Below are 19697 nucleotides of genomic sequence, written 5' to 3' on the forward strand. Positions count from 1 at the left end.
ATGTCAAAGATATATTTTATTCAGATGTGCATTCGTTTATGAAAATTGTAGTCAAATAATTGATTAAAGCTTAGTTTAAAATTTTATCTTGCATACTGTTGAACAGAAAAAGCCGGAAAGTGGCAGTCCCTCTTCTAACTTAAAATAAATAATCTGAAAAGGTTTAATGTGTATTTCAAAAGCACATTGTCATTAGGGGCAAATGATAGTTTTAATCTAAAAAAAAAAAATTTAGTTTTCATTGTTTGCAGTTTAAAAGAAAAAATCATTCATATCATTACTGTTGTATCTTTTTTTCACCTTTAGTTGTAACATAAAATAATGTCCTTGTTCATGAAATCTTGTCATTTCCATCTGGACAATATTTCACTATTAAATACTGTCGATGACAACATTTTACTGTGAAATACTGTGCATGGGAATATTTCATTGTGAAATTCTGTCCATGACAATATTTTACTATGAAATACTGTGCATGGGAATATTTCATTGTGAAATTCTGTCCATGACAATATTTTACTATGAAATACTGTCTATGAAAATATTTTATCTAATTATATCTTCCCTAAGAAATCATCCGCAATGACATTGTGAGTGTTTCTGGAATTTTCAAAATATTTTTCATGAAAATTATGTGTATAACCAAAACAATGCTGCGATCATTGAGTATGCAGGTTTGTTTTATAATCATTCAATTTAAACACTTTAATGATAGCATTATCCAAAATATTAAATGTTTATAACCTCCTTTTTATGAGACAAAATTTCAAGAAAATCCATCTATGAAATATAGTCTCAATATACACAATATATATAACCTTGGATAAGCTCCCTTTCACAAGCCTTTCACAAGATTTTTTTTTATACTATCCATCTATGGACTATAGTATGTATATGGACTGTATTTCACAGGAAAATTAGTTCTTTACTGGGTATTATTTCGTAGATGTGGACAAAATTTCATGATACCGAGTCATAACATATTGTCTTAGGGGAAAATATTTCTCAAGACAATGTTTTGCTTTACAAAACTATTACTGTTACTACTTCTACTACTACTACAATTTCATACAAAATATATCTGTAACTATTACTATTTTTTGTCAAAACTATCTCATCATATTATATGCCTTCATATCTGATGCATTATAATTTTACTTCAAACGTAGCTAAGTTTTTCATGATAGCATTGTTATAAATCAGAAATAAAGGTGATGAAACGTTAATTTTTCTTAAAGGATGTCTCGTTTAAGGTGGTACCTAACACTACAGGGAGATAACTCTGTAAAATCAGCTAAACGTTTTAATTACGTTGTGTTGTAAAGGGAATAATAAGCTTTTGAAAGATTAAAATTGGTGTTTCTCAAACTGCTATATAACCAGTGTAATTATTCTGACATAACGGTTGGTTAAAAATTTTTGAAATTTTTATATTTTTGTTAAAGGGTCAAAGTAAATACTTTGTCAAAATTTTATCAAATTAAACTCGCCAATTAATTTTAGTGAAAGTGTTAGGTACCACCTTAAAGTAATACTCAAGTGCTCGACACCCACTAAGTATATCCACTTACAATACTTAACGATGACAAAAGGAACAGTTATCAAAGTTAAGTACTTTATTTAGATAATTATACATTTTATTTTAGCTTTCTCAGTATTTATCATTTTCTAATGAATATAACACTTACATTGTATTGCGTCCGAAACGCATGTCAAGTATTTACATTCAAAAGGAAAATTTGCACCAAAAACAAATCAAAGTCAAGAATATACAAAATTATGTTCTTGAACAAGAGAGTTACAATTGTGATAATTGTAACGAACCATAAATTTAGGAGCTGTGAGATGAACTGTCCCAGAACATTCCGTAGAACAATTCAATTAAAACACTTTAATGATAGCATTATCCAAAATGTTAAATGTTTATAATCTCCTTTTCATAAGACAAAATTTCAAGAAAATCAATCTATGAAATATAGTCTCAATATACACAATATATATAACCTTGGATAAGCTCTCTTTCACAGGATTTTTTTATACTATATATCCATCTATGGACTATAGTATGTATATGAACTGTATTTCACAGGAAAACTAGTCCTTTACTGGACATTATTTCGTAGATGTGGACAAAATTTCATGATACCGAGTCATAACATATTGTCTTAAGGGGAAATATTTCACAGGACAATATTTTGCTTTACAGAACTATTACTGTTACTACTTCTACTACTACTACAATTTCATACAAAATATATATGTAACTATTACCATTTTATGTCAAAACCATCTCATCATATTATATGCCTTCATATCTGATGCATTATAATTTTACTCCAAACGTCGTGAAGTTTTTAATGATAGCATTTTTATAAATCAGAAATAAAGGTGATGAAACATTATTTTTTCTTTAAGAAATTGTTGTTAAAAGTAATAATCAAGTGCTCGACGCCTACTAAGTGTATCTACTTGCAATACTTTAAGATGTCAAAAGGCATACTTATCAAAGTTAAGTACTTTATTTAGATAATTATATATTTTAGGTTCGCTTTCTCAATATATAACATATTCGAATAAAAATAACACTTAACTTGTGTTGCGTCCGAAGTGTATATCTAGTTTTAACATTCATAAGAAAAATTTGCATCAAACCCAAATCAAAGCCAATGATATGTTAAATAATGTACTTAAACAAGATAGATACAATTGTGATTAAATCTAACTAATCATAAAGACAATAACAATCAAAACCAAGGAGTAAACAAAGACTAAAAAAACCAAAGGACATTTACATCAACAGTTATAAATATAAATAAGAAACAACACGATCTCCACTAAAACCGGGAGTGAAATCAGGTGCTCCGAAAGAGTAAGCATTTCCTGCACAGTATAATTTAGGAACTGTGGGATGAACTGTCGTAGAACTGTCCATAGAACAATTCCACTTACATCTGAAAAGCAGTTCCTGACAAAAGCAGTTCTAACCAGGGGCTTTCTATACTAACGGGACTCGTCTCTTTTGGTTTTTCAAAAAAAATGAATCCACAGTAATTCTTAAAAATTAAAAAAAAATAAATACAAAAACACTGAATTCCGAGGAAATTTTAATACGGAAAGCCCCTAATCAAACGGCTAAATCAAAAGCTGAAACACATCAAACGAATAGATAACCATATTCCTGACATTTCACAGGCATTTTCTTATGTAGTGTATATTGATTTTGAATGATGAACGTTATAATAGTGACAAATCACATATGAGCCATAATTGCTTTGCATCTTGATATAATGATTATCCTGTAAAAGTAGTATTACAACTTATAAGCCTTCACGTGTGTCTACTTATAAAACTTTAATAGCAACATTTCCTGGTGGATATCTAGAACAGATATAAATAGCTTTATCTATTGTTATAGTTTTAACGGTTATTTATCTTAGTACATATATAAATCTATATGATGAGTTTATTTAGTATATGCTTTCTTAAACAATATAAGTTTTCTTTCTTTTTGTCTATGTTTTTAAATACCAATAATTTTTGTTTGTATAATTATTTAACTGAAGTAGTACTATTTATTGATGATTGATCAAAATTAAATCAAACAAAGCAGTCCTTTTTTTTTCTTTTTTCCGCGTATGACAAAAGTTAACAGAAGTAGTGTTCCGGTATTCAAAGGTCATAATTTGATCGAGAGAAAATAAATCCGGGTAACGAACTAAAATCGAGGTAACCACATCAACAATAAGGGAAAACAACGAAGAACAGGAACACTGAAGAGAAAAAAAAACCACTTACATACATAGAAACGAATAAATCTTGTGCCAAGATTTCCGTTAAAATACTAAAAATATATTATTACCTAATAAAGAGCATTTTACTGTTTTATTAATATTTCCATATTATTTGCTATTTTTCTACCATTTTTTGTTCCGTGGTCTTTTGCACTGGAAATTATCGTTCTATTGCACCTGTGTGCAGTCTATTGCACTGACCTGTTATGACCTCTTATTCTGAAATCTGATTAGTTGAAAGCTATTCATGTTGTCCAATCAAATTGGATCTTTTAAACGTTCTTGGCATAGCCGTTAAATTTTGAAGAATATTTGATATGTTGACTGTAATGATTTCTTGTCATTTAAATTACTCTGATTGCATGTCCGTTTTATTGAATTTCTAAAGTATTTGTTGTACATGTATGCTCCTTACACATTTTAATTAATACAGTTGTTACTTTCATACTCAGCTTTCATAAGTTTTATTTCTAAGAATTTAATAGAACTGACTCAGTATGTATTAGGTAATAAAACAGATCAAAAATATATTTCCTTGGTATGAAGATCAGCTCATTGTTCTATTGCCCTCAGCCGTTGGCTTCTGACAATGGAACAATAAGCTGATCGTCATACCTCGGGAAATATCCTTTGATATATTGCATAGTTACATATTAAATAACTGTATATTAGGATGTTGTACTAACGATTAAATGATGGTAGGTAAATGTTTAAAACTAAATTCTCATAAAAACGTCGAATGGACTGACTAAAGGAAAAGGAGTTTGGTACATCAAAGTTGATAGAAGAGTTAGAAGACGGGTGCCACTTGATTAGCAGGAATTGTTAAAATTGTATAAACACCTGAGTTCTCCCCTATTTTTGATGGGGTTCGTGTTGCTAAGTCTTTAGTATTTTTTGAGATGTTTTGTAATTGTGTTCCTCCCTTTGTTGTTTTTACTTTTGTCAATTGCATTGTTTGTTGTCATTAAACTTATGATTTTTATATGAATCCTCCTTTCTTCTTTCCCAAAAGCGAATCCTTCACATGTTCATGTTCTCGAATGTTTGTATGTCAAAAAAACAATGAAAACTACACGTCTATATAATTTTTATTTTTATATACATAAAGCACGAAACATATATTTACAAACAGTCATCTAAATGTACATATAGCAATCGAAATGAAAAAATTAAGTTACAAAAATAGAAAATTACGACACGAATTCCATTCACAAAGCACATGAATTCACACCCTGTTGTTTATTGAGTTCGTGTGGATCAGGTTTTTAAGTTTTATAAGTGTTTGGAGGACTGCTCATCCTTTTGTCGCTTGTAAGTATTCCTCCGAGTTATTGTCTGAATATTTATCTCGGATTTTCTAAACTACATCGATACAAATTAACCATGTAAAATTCTGATTGTTTTATAAAATTCTCTTATAACTAAAATGACAACTTTTGTATCACTGTTCAAAACATGAATTGAATCATACTTTTTATTTGAACGGTTCAAATACATTGTTTTCAATTTATTACCACTGAATAAAGATTGTGCATACAAAAACATGTTTCTCATCAACAGTAAAAATATCTACACATCACAGTCAGCAAGACTCCCATTGACAAAAGCAATAGTAAAGCTACACAACACTTTACAAAGCATAATAAACTCATCATAGATACCAGGATTAAAATGATTTATAATTGCGCCAGATGCGGGTTTCGTCTCAAAAAGACTCGTCAGTGACGCTCGAATCAAACAATGTTTAAAGGGCCAAATAAAGTACGAAGTTGAATAGCATTGAGGACCGAAAATTTCTAAAAGTTTTGCCAAATACAGCCAAGGTTATCTATTCCTGAGGTAGAAAAGCCTTAGTTTTTAAAAAATTCAAAGTTTTATTAACAGTTAATTTATAATTATGAACATATCATATAGAAGTGCTGACTACTGGGCTTGTGATACCCTCGGGGAAATAAATCTCCACCAGCAGTGGCATCGACCCAGTGGTTGCAAATAAACTCATCATAGATGATTATGAGTAAAATCTATCATTAATAAATTCAAAGATAATTCATTCAAATTAGCATTACAGATAGTAACAAATGTACAAAGTAGACATATGCTTCTACAAAAAAAACAGTATAAATACATTGTTTTCAATTTCACACCACCCAATTAACAATGATTAAGTTTCCTGCTTACAAAACACATGTATCCTATATACAGTAACTATATATACACATCACAGTCAGGAAGTCTCCCATTAACAAAAATAGTAGTAAGGCTACAGTATTTTATAAAGGATAAAAGTGAGTAAAATCTATCATAAATCAAATCAAAGATAATTCAGATTATCAAATTATCATTACAGATAGTAAACAAATGTACATAGTACATATATGCTACGACAAAACAACTTAGTATACATACATAAATTGTTTTCAATGTAACACCACCTAATAAGTTTCTTGCGTACAAAACACAGGTTTCCTATTGACAGAAAAATTGTGAAGACATCTCAGCAATATTTGAATTGACAAAAGCAGTAGTAAAAAGTAAAATCACAAAAATACTGAACTCCGAGGAAAATTCAAAACGGAAAGTCACTAATCAAATGGCAAAATCAAATGATAAAACACATCAAACCAATGGACAACAACTGCCATATTTCTGACTTGGTACAGGCTTTTTCAAATGTTATCCTGCAATACATTTTAAAGAATAGCAGAGAGTAAAATCTAGCATAAATCATTTCAAAGATAATACATTCAAATTATCATAACAGATATTTTTAAAAATGTACAGAGTAAACATATGCTACTACACACAAAACATTACACATACATTTTTTTTAAATTTAACAACACCTAATAAAGTTTGTTGAATACAAAAACACCATTTTACAGTAAAATTATCAATACATCTCAGTTAGCAATTTTTCAGTTGACAGAAACAGTAGGAAGGGTACCATGCTTCATCAGGATTATCAGTTAGTAGATCATATCATGAATGAATCCACAGATAAACTATCTTAATTGTAACCGAAAGAAGGTTTCATATGATAGAAACATTACATTGGCAGACAATGATGTAACTTTCAATGTTATCGGTGACGAAGCACCCCAACTTAGCCCTTCACACATCACAAGCAATGTCAACCGATCTATAGGTTCAACCTATGACATCACTGGAAATAACATTTTTATAATTGACAACGACAGTTCATAAAATTCAAACAATAGCTAAAGGGTTTACAATCAAAGATTTAATTTTCAAACTGATTAAGTTTTAATATATGTGTGATATATTGTATCATCTGATAAAAAATCTCAAATGGATAACAACAAATATTTGAAAAATGTACAGAGTAGACATTTGCAACTACAAAAACAGTAAAAAACCACCATTTCTATTTTTACGTACATATTTTTTTTTATATCTGATCATAGATATAATGTAAGTATACACGGCATCGAAAACTGAACAAACTTTTATAAAAAATAAATATATACAAATACATCAACAAATAATACTTTGTTACTCCATAGATTTTACAACACCGCATAGAATAATTCAATAACGTAATCATAGGACTCCAAAGAGAGGAGAGCACGTACATTGACATTGTTATAAACTCTGGCCATGCAAAATAAACACTTTAAAAAGGAACTATAATAGCAATTCTAATTATCATATAGAATATTCCATAAAATAACCAGTACGTGTCTACTATTATTTTAACAAAGGATAAAAAAATAATGTTAACAATACATCAATAGTTGTTAACCCTACATGATTTTATCTTGGTTTCTATTAATTAGTGTTGCTTAATCTGAAGTGTTCTATATGGTTAATGACTGTTTGTCTTATTGTTGTAAGTCTGTTATTGTTTTCTTTTTGATTGCACATTCGCAACCGTCAATTAACAGGAAAAGAAATTGAGGAATTATATCTATAAACACTTTACAAACTGTTTGCCTTATGATTAATACAACTATTAAACAGAAAAAAAACACTATGTGGTATACTTCTGCAAGTACGTATTTGACTGTAATTAAATAAATAAACACTTGAATCGTTGTATACAGCTGTAAGGAGTTATTTCATAAAATGATAAATGCTAATAAAAATTGAATTGAACCTCTGAGGTCATTACTGACATAACAAGTGGGTAGGGGAATATAAAAAACAAAACAAAGAAAGGTATTTTGAATGTTTTGATATTTTCTGGGGCATTTCAAGATAGAACATGCTCGTGACCAATTTCAATTTCTGTTTTAACATTTTAAAATTAAATTTATATAATAAAAATCTTGACATGCACAAGAAGCTCTTTGATTTGTTAACCTTGATCATGAATGATCAAAGTCAAAGCCCACCAACAAAATCAGTCAAGAGTTTATATGTGGATCCCATGAAGGCCCCAATTACAAAACAATGTCAATTGTGCTACGTTAAGTGTGAACCTTACTAAAACAAACATAAATCTTTCAAAAGAGAATATAAGAAACGGTTTATAAGTAAGTATGTCAATATCAAAAGGACTGATTTCCAAATAATACTTTATATTCTGTTTGTTATTGTCTTTTGTTTAAGAAATGTTTTTGTTTTAGATAGGTTCATCCACTATTTCTTCCAGATGAAGACTTTTAAGACTCGAATAAAGTCTCGATTCGTTAAGACTACTCCTTTGTAATGATTGATAAACATTTGTAATGTTCCTTCTTCTCTCCTCGTCCACCTGAATCCCGTCCGCCGACGAATCACTTGATATATCACCATCAGTTAGATTTCTTTGTTCTAATGGTGATACAATGACAGCTGACATTTCGATTTCCTCAATTTCCTCATATTGTGCATCGCTCCCTCTATTTGTGGACGCATTTGGACTGCTTTCTGCTCGACGGTCAACATTATCGTCGTGGTTATTAACGTTTCGGGTTAAGTTTCCTCTTTTATATTTTTTACGAGCGCAAAAGCAAGCGATAGCAGCACTGAGAAGGAATAAAATGCCACCTCCACTAGATAAAAAGATAACTTCTGTATTTATTATACCTACAAAGAAAATGCAATCTGATGTAATATTAATGGCGTCAACAGGGCCTTGTTCAGTATCTAATAAAATTTAAACAAAGAAAAAACAGAATTCTTATTATTAACTATCATAAACATTGATTGCTTATCTGGATATTATATATCAATACAGTCGATTTCGTCCAGCAAGTCTATATTTCATTCATTCCGTTCCTCATCATTCTTCAAATTAAAAGGCAGAAATGTTTAATTTTGTTATTAATTTGCAATCTTAAGTCAATAATGCAATTAAAAAGCATGGAGACAGATCGGACTTTAATACATTTAGACCATAAGTAATGGTTACTTTCGAAGTATTACAATAAAAGCACTTCATATAAGAATAATTTCAGGACAATAAATAGTGATACATGAAACAACATTTATAAACCCCAAAACAGCAAAGAACTAGAATGTAAAAATGGAAAAAAGAATTTTAAAAAGGCAATAACCCATTAATTATTAAAGAAAAAGAGTAAAAACATACCTTTGGGAAACAACAATTCATCAACAAACAGACAATAGCATATTTAAGGGATCAATTTTTAGAAGAAATTAAAGTGTTAACTACATGTACACCAGTTTCAAATAATATTTTAATGTTTGCACGGAAAATATTTCCCTCATCCTGCTTTTTTTGATGATAAGTATTAAAAAAGAATGAAGAAATGAAGAAGAAAAAAATGATGTTGCAAGCAATCAAAAAATTTACAAAAAAAAAACCCCAAACATGGCAAAGATTTTATTACAAAACATGGAGTTATAGCGTAATAATGAGACAAAATAAATCAAATCAATTTCTATTCTATTTATTAAATTTTGTAAAAATCTTGATCGGCTTAGGTTTTGTTTATGTGCGTGTGGTATCATTTATGTTATTGCATGTGTAATATTACTACATACAATTTATAAACACACAACATATTGTTCAAAAGAGATATAATAGATTCTTACATTTGACACGGGAAACTTATGTCTAAACAATCTAATCTGGTTAAATATACGCTAGTCATTCCTTTAAATGATAGTAAATTGAACTAATTCTTATTTCTTAATTTGTGTTTTATTTAAGAAAACTAAAACTTGTGTGATTGCTAAACACGTTAAGGTTTTTAAAGTGATACTATTGCATGACGATATAGACTAAGACTGTAGGTACTCTTGCAAAGATAAATAAGAAAAAAATGGATATGAAGGGAATGTTGTTATATATCCAGACAGTTTCATCTTGATTATTAAATATAATTTGTGTCAACAATCTCTCAATCTGGACTCATGATGAGAACGACCAACCAACATTACAATTTAATTGCAGTCAACGAAATAAATCATAAACTCTGACCATACCTGTTGTACTTTCTGTTGTACGTGCTGAATACTCTGTAGTAACAGACAATGGAGAGGATTCTGTTGTCGTTTGTGTACCTGACAAAAATAGAGTTTTTTTTTAAAAGCAACAATCCACCAATCATGAAATTGAATGAGTAAGAGCATATATTTGGGAAACAATAATTTATCAACATGCAGACAGCAGCATATTCAGAAGAAATACAATAGGCTTCAATTGTTTTTCTTTACCGGAAAGCAAAGTGTTAATTATACCAGTTTCAAACTGTATTTCAAATGTTGCACGGTTTATGATTTTCTTAGCATGTCTTTTGGATTGTTAGTGTTAAAAAAAGATGACAGAAGAAAAAGATAGATATTTCATATGGCTAGGAATCAAATATTTATAAAGAAGTTTGCAAATATTTGAATACAGAAAATTGGAAACTTCAATATACTCATTAGTCACAGATCATTTAATTTTCGTGGGAAGGCAGGGTGTGGGGAATAATATCAGATCCCCCCCTTGCAAACCAAGCATGAATGTTCTTTTTACAGCAAATCCAATGTCATTAGATTTACATCATATGTATGTTTCAAACATATGCGAGTGAAATTATGTCTCATAGTTTAATATTCCTACATTTAATTATAAACAGACTACACCGAGCTCAGAAGTAATGTAATAGATTTGTTTTTTTTCTGAACACAATCTTATTTATCTGTAATACTTCCTATTAAACATAGTGGAGGCAAAGTAGTAATTCAGAGAGGTGCTGTTGTCTTCCCTTACAGGAACAATGTTTAAAGAAAGAAATATAAAATAAATCCTTGAGAAAAAAAATATATATGTCAAACAGACCACTGATCACAAAGATACAAGTGTTGTGAAATAAACATAGAACAACTAAAGTTAAAACACTACAAAATGAACATAGAACAACTTAAGTTTAAACACTATAAAACGAACATAGAACAACTAAAGTTTAAACACTACAAAATGAACATTTGCACCTGTCCTAAGTCAGGAATCTGATGTACAGTAGTTGTCGTTTGTTTATGTAATTTATACGTGTTTCTCGTTTCTCGTTTTTTATATAGATTAGACCGTTGGTTTTCCCCTTCGAATGGTTTTACATTAGTAAATTTTTGCCACCTTATAGCTTTTTGTTCGGTGTGAGCCAAAGCTCCGTGTTGAAGGTCGTACATTGACCTATAATGGTTTACTTTTATAAATTGTTATTTGGATGGAGAGTTGTCTCATTGGCACTCACACCACATCTTCCTATATCTGTATAGAACAACTTTAAACACTACAACAAAAACAAGGAACAACTAAAGTTTCAACTCAAAAAAATAAACATTGAACAACTAAAGTTTAAACACAACAATATGAACATAGAACAACTAAATTTTAAACGATACAAAAAAATAAATTCAACTAGAAATTACATCAAGAATAAAATAATTATTAAGAGAAGGCTTTACGTATATATAAGTATCGAGATGGCTAACAATCCGCAAAAGAAAGTCAAAGGGCTCAAACTTCAAATTAATATCGTGTATATTTTATGTTTGTTATAGTTTGATCTTGGAAATTATAACAACTAATTACAGTATAAATGAATTCATATTATTCTTTTTATAATATTAACAGTACCAATGTTACTGCACTAGATGCTCAATTCAACAATTAAATCCTCTTCAACTATTAGGTATTCATCACATTCGCACGACACTTTATACATTATCCCTTTGTTTTCACTGGCAATCAAACCACACACACACTTCTTCTTTTTTGTACAACACATTGTTTCATTGAATGTGATAGTTTGTGTAACTGGAAGCTTGTCTTTGAAACATGAAAATACTTAAGTTTCATTTGCTTTGTTTCTGTGCCAAGAATTTGCCACATGCTGCATGCAACTAGTTTTGTCCTACACCGATATGTTTATCTTGATTTATTTCAAAATATTAGCTGGATTATACTACCTTTGCAGCTGGTGAAGTTATGGTTAATTAACAGGTTTGCTTCGCCATTGCAACTTGCACGGGAATTCCTAAAGTTCTTTTGAAGAAAATCCTGGAAGCTTTTCATTATACACATTGAGCAATCAAAAGGATTACCATATAGAAGCCTGTTTATGCAAGAACAATATTAATAATGATTCTCTGTCATGCATTAAATATCAATGAACTTTAGTTTCTAAATAATACAGAATGAACATCTCAATTATCTACGAAGTATACATAGTGCAAAACGACGTCGAGTATAATAGTAATCGATAACATCCTACAAATATATAAATTCGTTTTCTGTTATTTCTGTCCCATCTACCTACCTATAGGAATGTTTAACAATCTTTATGATAATTTAATCCTTTAATGCGAATGCCAGCACATACGCCAGGCGCAATAATTTAATCCTTTAATCAGAATTCCAACAAATAGGCCAGGATTGTTGTGTATTGTTGTACATCATACCTGTTTTTCATTAATCATTATGTAGTTGTGTATCAACCAGACGGTAATTTTCTAGTTCGACGTATTTGACTTGTATCATGCCTTTTATAGCTTATTAGAGCTCTCTTACAAATTGACGAAAGGTACGAACGAACGTAAAGGGTGCACGTATTGCATTTCCACAATAACAGTTAAAAGAGTCTTTGTTTTATCCAGTAAAACAGCATTCTTTTCTAAATCAAGTTTATTTTTCAAAAATAATAATATCGTAAATAACATGAATAATACACGATTTTAATATAATCAAACAGAGAAAATAGTGTCAAATACACTTACTTCCGATACGTTACTGACGTAAACCACGAGTACACACATTTCCGCGGGATTTTTTTAAGCACGAGTTTCACGATTAACATTTCAATGGCATTATTGAAGTACGTTAGTCTAAATTTAACGACAAGATTCACATTTATTTTTATTTTTTATACTAAATTTTCAGGAAATTGTCAAAATGGAATATCGAGATTTGCTAAAAAAATTATGCTACAATGTTTTTAAAAAGAAATATAAAATAAATCTAGAAAAACAAATTTTTTATATCAAGAAAATAAATCTACAATTTTGTGGATTTTATAATGACAATATAACAGTACAAATATTTGGAAGATAGACGCGAAGTTGTCACTTATCGTCCAGTGGCTAATATTTCATGAATGTTCAGGACAATAGGCAAAACGTAATTATACAATAAAACAACCCTTCCAATGCTCCGGTGTATCATCTATACACATTAAGGGGGGGCAATGAATATTACCAGGGGAGAGGCGATGATTCAAAAGTTATTAAACGAGCACCAGCATATGGCATAGTTTTAAGATCATCTTGTTTTCTCCATTTTTATTTTATTATTTTGAGCGTTGTAAATTTTGAATCAAGAAAGTATTTGTGCTTTGATTTTTCTCATTTTTCTGTAAGGGAAGAAGACAATGTATTTGCTTTGACATTTTTTTTAGGTTAAACAGTGCAACATTGTAGTATTGAAGAGGGCCGGTTTTTAGTCTATTAGGGGAAATGTTTTCGTCTGACTACTCTATATTTAGGATATTTTGAAGTGTTATCTCCTCCGACCTGGTGGTATCATATTTTAACCTATCGTACGTCCCGAAATCCTAAATATATCCCAAGAAAAAATCCAATTTGATAAGTGTCGTTGCATGGAGGATAATTGTCCGAAGTTCCACGACTATTAATTAAATATGTCAAAAGAAAGGATTCCTTTAAGAAAAAAGATAAGAAGTTAGCAATATCCTTTAACACTACTTTCCGCTATATAAATGATGTTCTTTCACTAAACAATTCAAAATTTGGTGACTATGTCGAACACATCTATCCCATCGAACTAGAGATAAAGGATACTACAGATACAGTTAAGTCGGCTTCATATCTTGACTTACATCTAGAAATTGACAATGAGGGTCGGTTGAAAACTAAACTTTACGACAAAAAAGATGATTTCAGCTTTCCAATTGTGAACTTTCAATTTCTAAGTAGCAACATTCCAGCAGCACCTCCATACAAGGTATATATCTCCCAATTGATACGATATTCCCGTGCTTGCATTTCCTATCATGATTTTCTTGATAGAGGGTTGCTGCTCACAAGGAAGCTATTAAACCAAGAGTTCCAAATGGTGAAGTTGAAATCATCCCTTCGTAAATTTTACGGACGCCATCACGAGTTGGTTGACCGTTATGGAATAACCGTTTCACAAATGATATCGGATATGTTCCTTACGTCGTAACTACAATCCCCTTCCCTTTCATGAATGTGACCTACCGAATTAGACTATTTACCGGATTTGTAAATACATAAGCAACACGACGGGTGCCACATGTGGAGCAGGATCTGCTTACCCTTCCGGAGCACCTGAGATCACCCCTAGTTTTTGGTGGGGTTCGTGTTGTTTATTCTTTAGTTTTCTATGTTGTGTCATGTACTATTGTTTTTCTGTTTGTCTTTTTCATTTTTTAGCCATGGCGTTGTCAGTTAGTTTTAGATTTATGAGTTTGACTGTCCCTTTGGTATCTTTCGTCCCTCTTTTTTTAAACGAGTCTTACGTGTGATTCGTCAAGCATACGTACCTTTCGTCAATTTGTAAGAAAGCTCTATTATGCAGTAAGGGTGTTGTATATTGTAGAAGTACGTACAGTGACTTGTTAGCAACTTTTTTTTTATTAATCTCAATTTAATCTATTCCCTTAGTAGCTATCGTAGAATGGTTGTATCGGACACAAATTAAAGCTTAGTAAATAAGAACGTCTGCTTGCAATGATACATGTATTGAACTCTGAAAAGCTAACGTCACAACAACGGTGACGTCGTGTTCATGAAGAGCGGTAGCGGGAACACCTCATGTGCAATTCTTAACATTCTGGGGGCCCGCAAATGAATTTAATTACAATAAAATGAAAATAAATTATGAAAATTTCACTTTGAATTACTGTCTCTGAAAATTTTGAATAGCTTAAACTGTCTTTGATCATGAGCACGAATAAAAAAAAATATTTCTGTAATTAAGCACGAACAGTTAACAGTCCATAAAATTATACGATAGTCTCATTTGGTCCACATCTTTATCTTTTCCTTTGCATCGGTCTTCGCTCGTCTGGCGGGTAGTATTTCATCACACGGTCCTGTGTATTCATTAGATGTTAGTTCTAGAGGATATAACTTGCTAATAGGTCTAGACGTTTGACCATTTTTAGTCCGTAAAATAGCTGATCTGCTAAACCCATCTCGTCCTTGACCCAATTTGTCGATGATCCCTACATTCCAAGTTGTTCTTGAAGTTTCATCATGTATTAGAACTACCTATCCAATATTAATGTTCTGTTTGTCCACTCCTTTAGTTCGATGTTGTTCTCTAAGGGATGTAAGATATTCACGTTTCCATCTTGTCCAGAAATTGTCTATGATATGATTTTGATTCTGTAACAATTTATTAGCTGATGCGTGTGTTAAATTTTTTGAATTTTCAATGTTTCCATCTAAAGTTCCCATGTACGGTAAAATCGTAATTCTTCTTCCGTAGAGTAAATGTGAGTATGTCAATGGTTCATTATCCGATGGATCAGATGATAGGTACGTCAACGGACGATCATTAAGAATAGCTTCCACTTCTGTGACGATAGTTTCAAGTACACGTAAACTCACAAATGTCTTTCCTAAAACTTTTTTAATACAGTTTTTTGTCAAACCTATTAATCTTTCCCACCAACCACCGTACCATGGTGCACGTTTTGGTATAAACTTCCATACTGTTCAATACGAATTTAATGGTTCATTTAATAACGATGACTTGGTTAGAAACTCTATTTTCTTTGCCGAAGCTACATAGGTTGTACCATTATCTGATATCACGATTTTTGGTAACGACTTCCTGCTAGTTAATCGGCGAAACGCTAAAACAAATGTCTCTTCTGTAAGATCTTCTACAATTTCTAGGTGTACTGCCCTTGTATTCGCACAAGTAAATAGGCAAATGTACGCTTTTCCTCCAACTCCATTTTTAGTTTTGATTCTCAATGCACCAGTAAAGTCAACACCTGTTACAGTAAACGGCGGTGAATCTCTTAGTCTGTCTGCTGGTAGAGGCGGTGGGTCCGGAGTAGCATACGATCTTTCTGTAACCTTTCGGCAAGTAACACATTTGTGAATAATTGTTTTCACATATTGTCGGATTGCTGGAATCCAGTAAAACTGTCGTAAAGAAGTGACAGTACTTTCTAATCCAGAGTGAAGTAGTCTATTGTGGGCATCCATTATAATTAGAGTTGATAATGTATCCTTATTTGGCAATAATATCGGGAACTTGGCTGAAGCGGCAATAGGTGCGTTGTTTAAACGTCCGCCACAACCTTTTCTCGTCCAGGTACAATTTCAACTGCTTTACAAGAATATTTTTTGACGTTTTCTGTTGTAAACTGTGAAACACTTCCGGGTAATGTCGAAGCTGTGAATCCTGTATCCAAGCAACGGATGCTATCTGAATTTCTTTTACATTTAAATTTCCACTACGTGTTTTCTCATTTTTACAGTTGTAAATAAATCTGTATACATACGCTGTTACACGTAGAAGTTTTTGGTACGCTCCATACCTATCTATATCCATGATTTTTTATTTATTCCCACTGTAATACTTGTCGCTCTATCGTTTGTGTTTGTTGATAAGTTATCTTTGGTAAGAGTTGTAAATATTAGAGCTTCTTTTCTCCACTGATGCCATTTTGTAGTATCAACAATCCATCCGGGGCTTTTCATCCATAGATCACAATTTTTAAACCTTACATCTGTCATTGCTCTTGAAAGTAAGTCTGTGGGGTTTGAATCAGTCGGACAGTATCTCCAGGAAAATCCATGCTTAAGCTGATTTATTTCCGCAACTCTGTTTTTGACGAAAATCGGTACTTGTTTCTTAGTCATTAACCAACTAAGTGTAATTTGACTGTCACTCCAAAGTGTTGCCTGTGAAAAGCTTATATATGACTTCAAATGTTCTAGTAATCTACTCCCTATCACTGCTGCCATGAGCTCAAGTTTCGGAATTGTCATGTTTTTCAATGGGGCAACTCTGTTTCTAGACATAATCAGCGTAGACTGGTTCCCGCAAACTACATATGCACATGCTCCATACGCCTTTAAACTTGCATCTGTGAATATGTGTAGTGAAATATCTTCCGTTGATCTCCTTTCTTTGAAATACGGTCTTGAAATTTCAGTCTCTTTACATTCATGTGTGTCTCGTTGAATTTCTTTCCATTCCATTATAGTTTCTAGCGATAACGGTTCATCCCAATCCAGTTTTTCTCCCATAGGGTCTGCATGAACATTTTGCTCCTTACTGTTATCGGACTTATAATTCCGAAAGGGTCGTAATTTTTTTAAGATTGTCTAAGAATTTCACGCTTTGTAATCAAATGATCCTTCATTTCGACGTATTCCTGTTTTGCGAAAGTAAGCATGTCCTTGTCTGTATTCCATCTAAGTTTGTCATTATCAAGAACATTTTCTGACGTTGCACGATCTTGTAAAGTCTTGTTGTTTGATGCCCAAGAGCGTACATTAAATCCCGCTTTTGCAAATAAGGTACGAGATGTAAAAAAATATTGTAGTAATTGGCTCTCGGTTTGAAAACTTGAAATTATGTTGTCAACGTAAAGATCCTTCTGTATGGCATCAGTCCATTCACATGTATTTTCACTTAGGTGCTTTTGAACAACGGCATTTAAAATAAACGGAGAACAGGTAGCTCCGGATTTGAATCGGTAAATTGAGAGCGGACTGGTAGAGTCTGTAGGATCGGAAAACCAAAAAAATGTAGTTACATCACGGTCTTTCTCTTCTAAACCAACATTCAAAAACGCCTTTTCAATATCTGTTGAAACTGCCCATTGATTTAATCGAAATCTAAGTAAAATACCTGTTAACTCGTTTAGATCAGGTGGTGTATCCATTAAACAGTCGTTTAAGCTAGGAGTTTCTTGTCTTGCTCTACAGCTACAGTCAAGCATTATCCTAATAGGTGTAGTCGACGATTCTTTTTTGACGGCATGATGCGGTATGTAGTGCACTGTGTTACTAGTCACTGTGTCTTCGCCTATCTTCTCTATAAATCCTCTTCTTTCTTGTTCACCTATTATTTCTCCGTATTTCTGTAATAATTGCGGTTCCTTCTTCAGTCGTTTAATTACGTTTTCTTTTCTGCGATGGGCTATCTCTTTGTTCATTGGTAATGGTGAATGCTCTTCTTTCCAAGGTAATGTAGCAAAATATCTGTTGTCATGGAAACTGATACATATCTTCTCATATACTTCTCTTAATTCCTTGTTCCCTGTTTCCTTCTCACCTATTTGCTCAATTCCAAGTGTTTCTAACTTCCAAAACGTCTCCAAGTCGCATTCTTCTGTCTTTCTTGATGTCATTACATTCATCATAGATGTTGGCTGGTCATTGTAGCTTGATGTACCGTGAAGTGGTCCTGACAGTAAAAAACCTATTTTTGATTTCACGGCAGTAGGTCCCTCACCTCTAATGATATGGTTTTCTATAATTGACCAATAGTAGTCGGCTCCTACGAGTACTGAGACTTGGAAATTGTCGTTCGCGGTAACTGGATGTGCGAGTTTTATCTCGGATAAATATGACAATTTAGCAGCTTTGCGGATGTAAGTTTTGAGTGGTGCGGCGATTTCCGGTACGATCAATACTCTGATCGGCAATTTTCCTTCGTCTGTGAGCAAATAAATAGTTTTTAAGTGTCTAATTTTCGTACTTTCTGCACTGTCCCCGAACCCTGATAATTTTAAACTTTCTGTGCCAATTATTGATAACTGCAATTTAGCGACTAAGTCTTCTGTGATGAACGACCTCTGTGCACCTTCATCAAAAAGAATGTTGGCTTCTAAAGATTGTAGTCCTGAACTTACAGGATTTATTGCGGTTTTGAGCATGATATTCGTGGTTGCCTGTGAATGTAAAATTGTGTCCGTTTCCTTCGCGTTGTGTTGAATGGTACTTACGTTCACACTATCTTCTTTATCTATTTGTGCATTATCCTTACATAAACTCGTGTGATGACGCTAATGACATTTTCTGCATGTTATGATGTCCTAAAGAGTTGAAGCATAGGCGGTCTCTTTTTTCTATTGACATGCGGTCTTTATATTCAGTTACTTTGGTACAATTTACCGAGGCGTGTGATTCGTGACAATAATCGCACTGTTTAGATTTGAAGTTAGAGTTTTGGTGATTCTTATTTTGGTGGCTGTGACTTGATTGTCGATTTCGCGGTTTTGTGTTCGTCAAAAATGCTGCAGTAACGGTAGGAATTTCATGACTGTCTGTTGAGTTACCGGCTTCCATGATATTTATTTCATTAAATATGCCTTTAAGTAAGTCTGACAAGCGTATGTTTGTGGACCCAAATTCTGTTGCTAGGTTTTTTCGAATTTCCCCTGTTAGTTTGTTCAATATTATTGGAACTAACAGCCGTATGAATCATCA

At 32.1% G+C, this 19697-nt stretch overlaps 2 protein-coding genes across 2 annotated transcripts in view; one reads left to right on the forward strand and one right to left on the reverse strand.

The window, feature by feature from the left end:
- The window catches only part of LOC139499993 (serine/threonine-protein kinase mTOR-like), a 427410-nt gene that overhangs the window by 135251 nt on the left and 272462 nt on the right, over window positions 1-19697 (forward strand). The window lies entirely within an intron of this gene.
- Window positions 4871-19697, reverse strand: part of LOC139499998 (uncharacterized) — a 45156-nt gene continuing 30329 nt past the window's right edge. Inside the window, exons 2-4 of the mRNA XM_071288688.1 lie at window positions 12165-12310; window positions 10194-10271; window positions 4871-8828 (exon numbers count right to left, since the gene is read on the reverse strand). Of these exons, the coding sequence (XP_071144789.1) occupies window positions 8383-8828; window positions 10194-10271; window positions 12165-12279 (639 nt within the window). The 5' untranslated portion in view covers window positions 12280-12310 and the 3' untranslated portion in view covers window positions 4871-8382. The remainder of the gene's footprint in view (window positions 8829-10193; window positions 10272-12164; window positions 12311-19697) is intronic.

This window comes from Mytilus edulis, chromosome 13 (genome assembly GCF_963676685.1).
Source record: "Mytilus edulis chromosome 13, xbMytEdul2.2, whole genome shotgun sequence".
NCBI classification, from domain to species: Eukaryota; Metazoa; Mollusca; class Bivalvia; order Mytilida; family Mytilidae; genus Mytilus; species Mytilus edulis.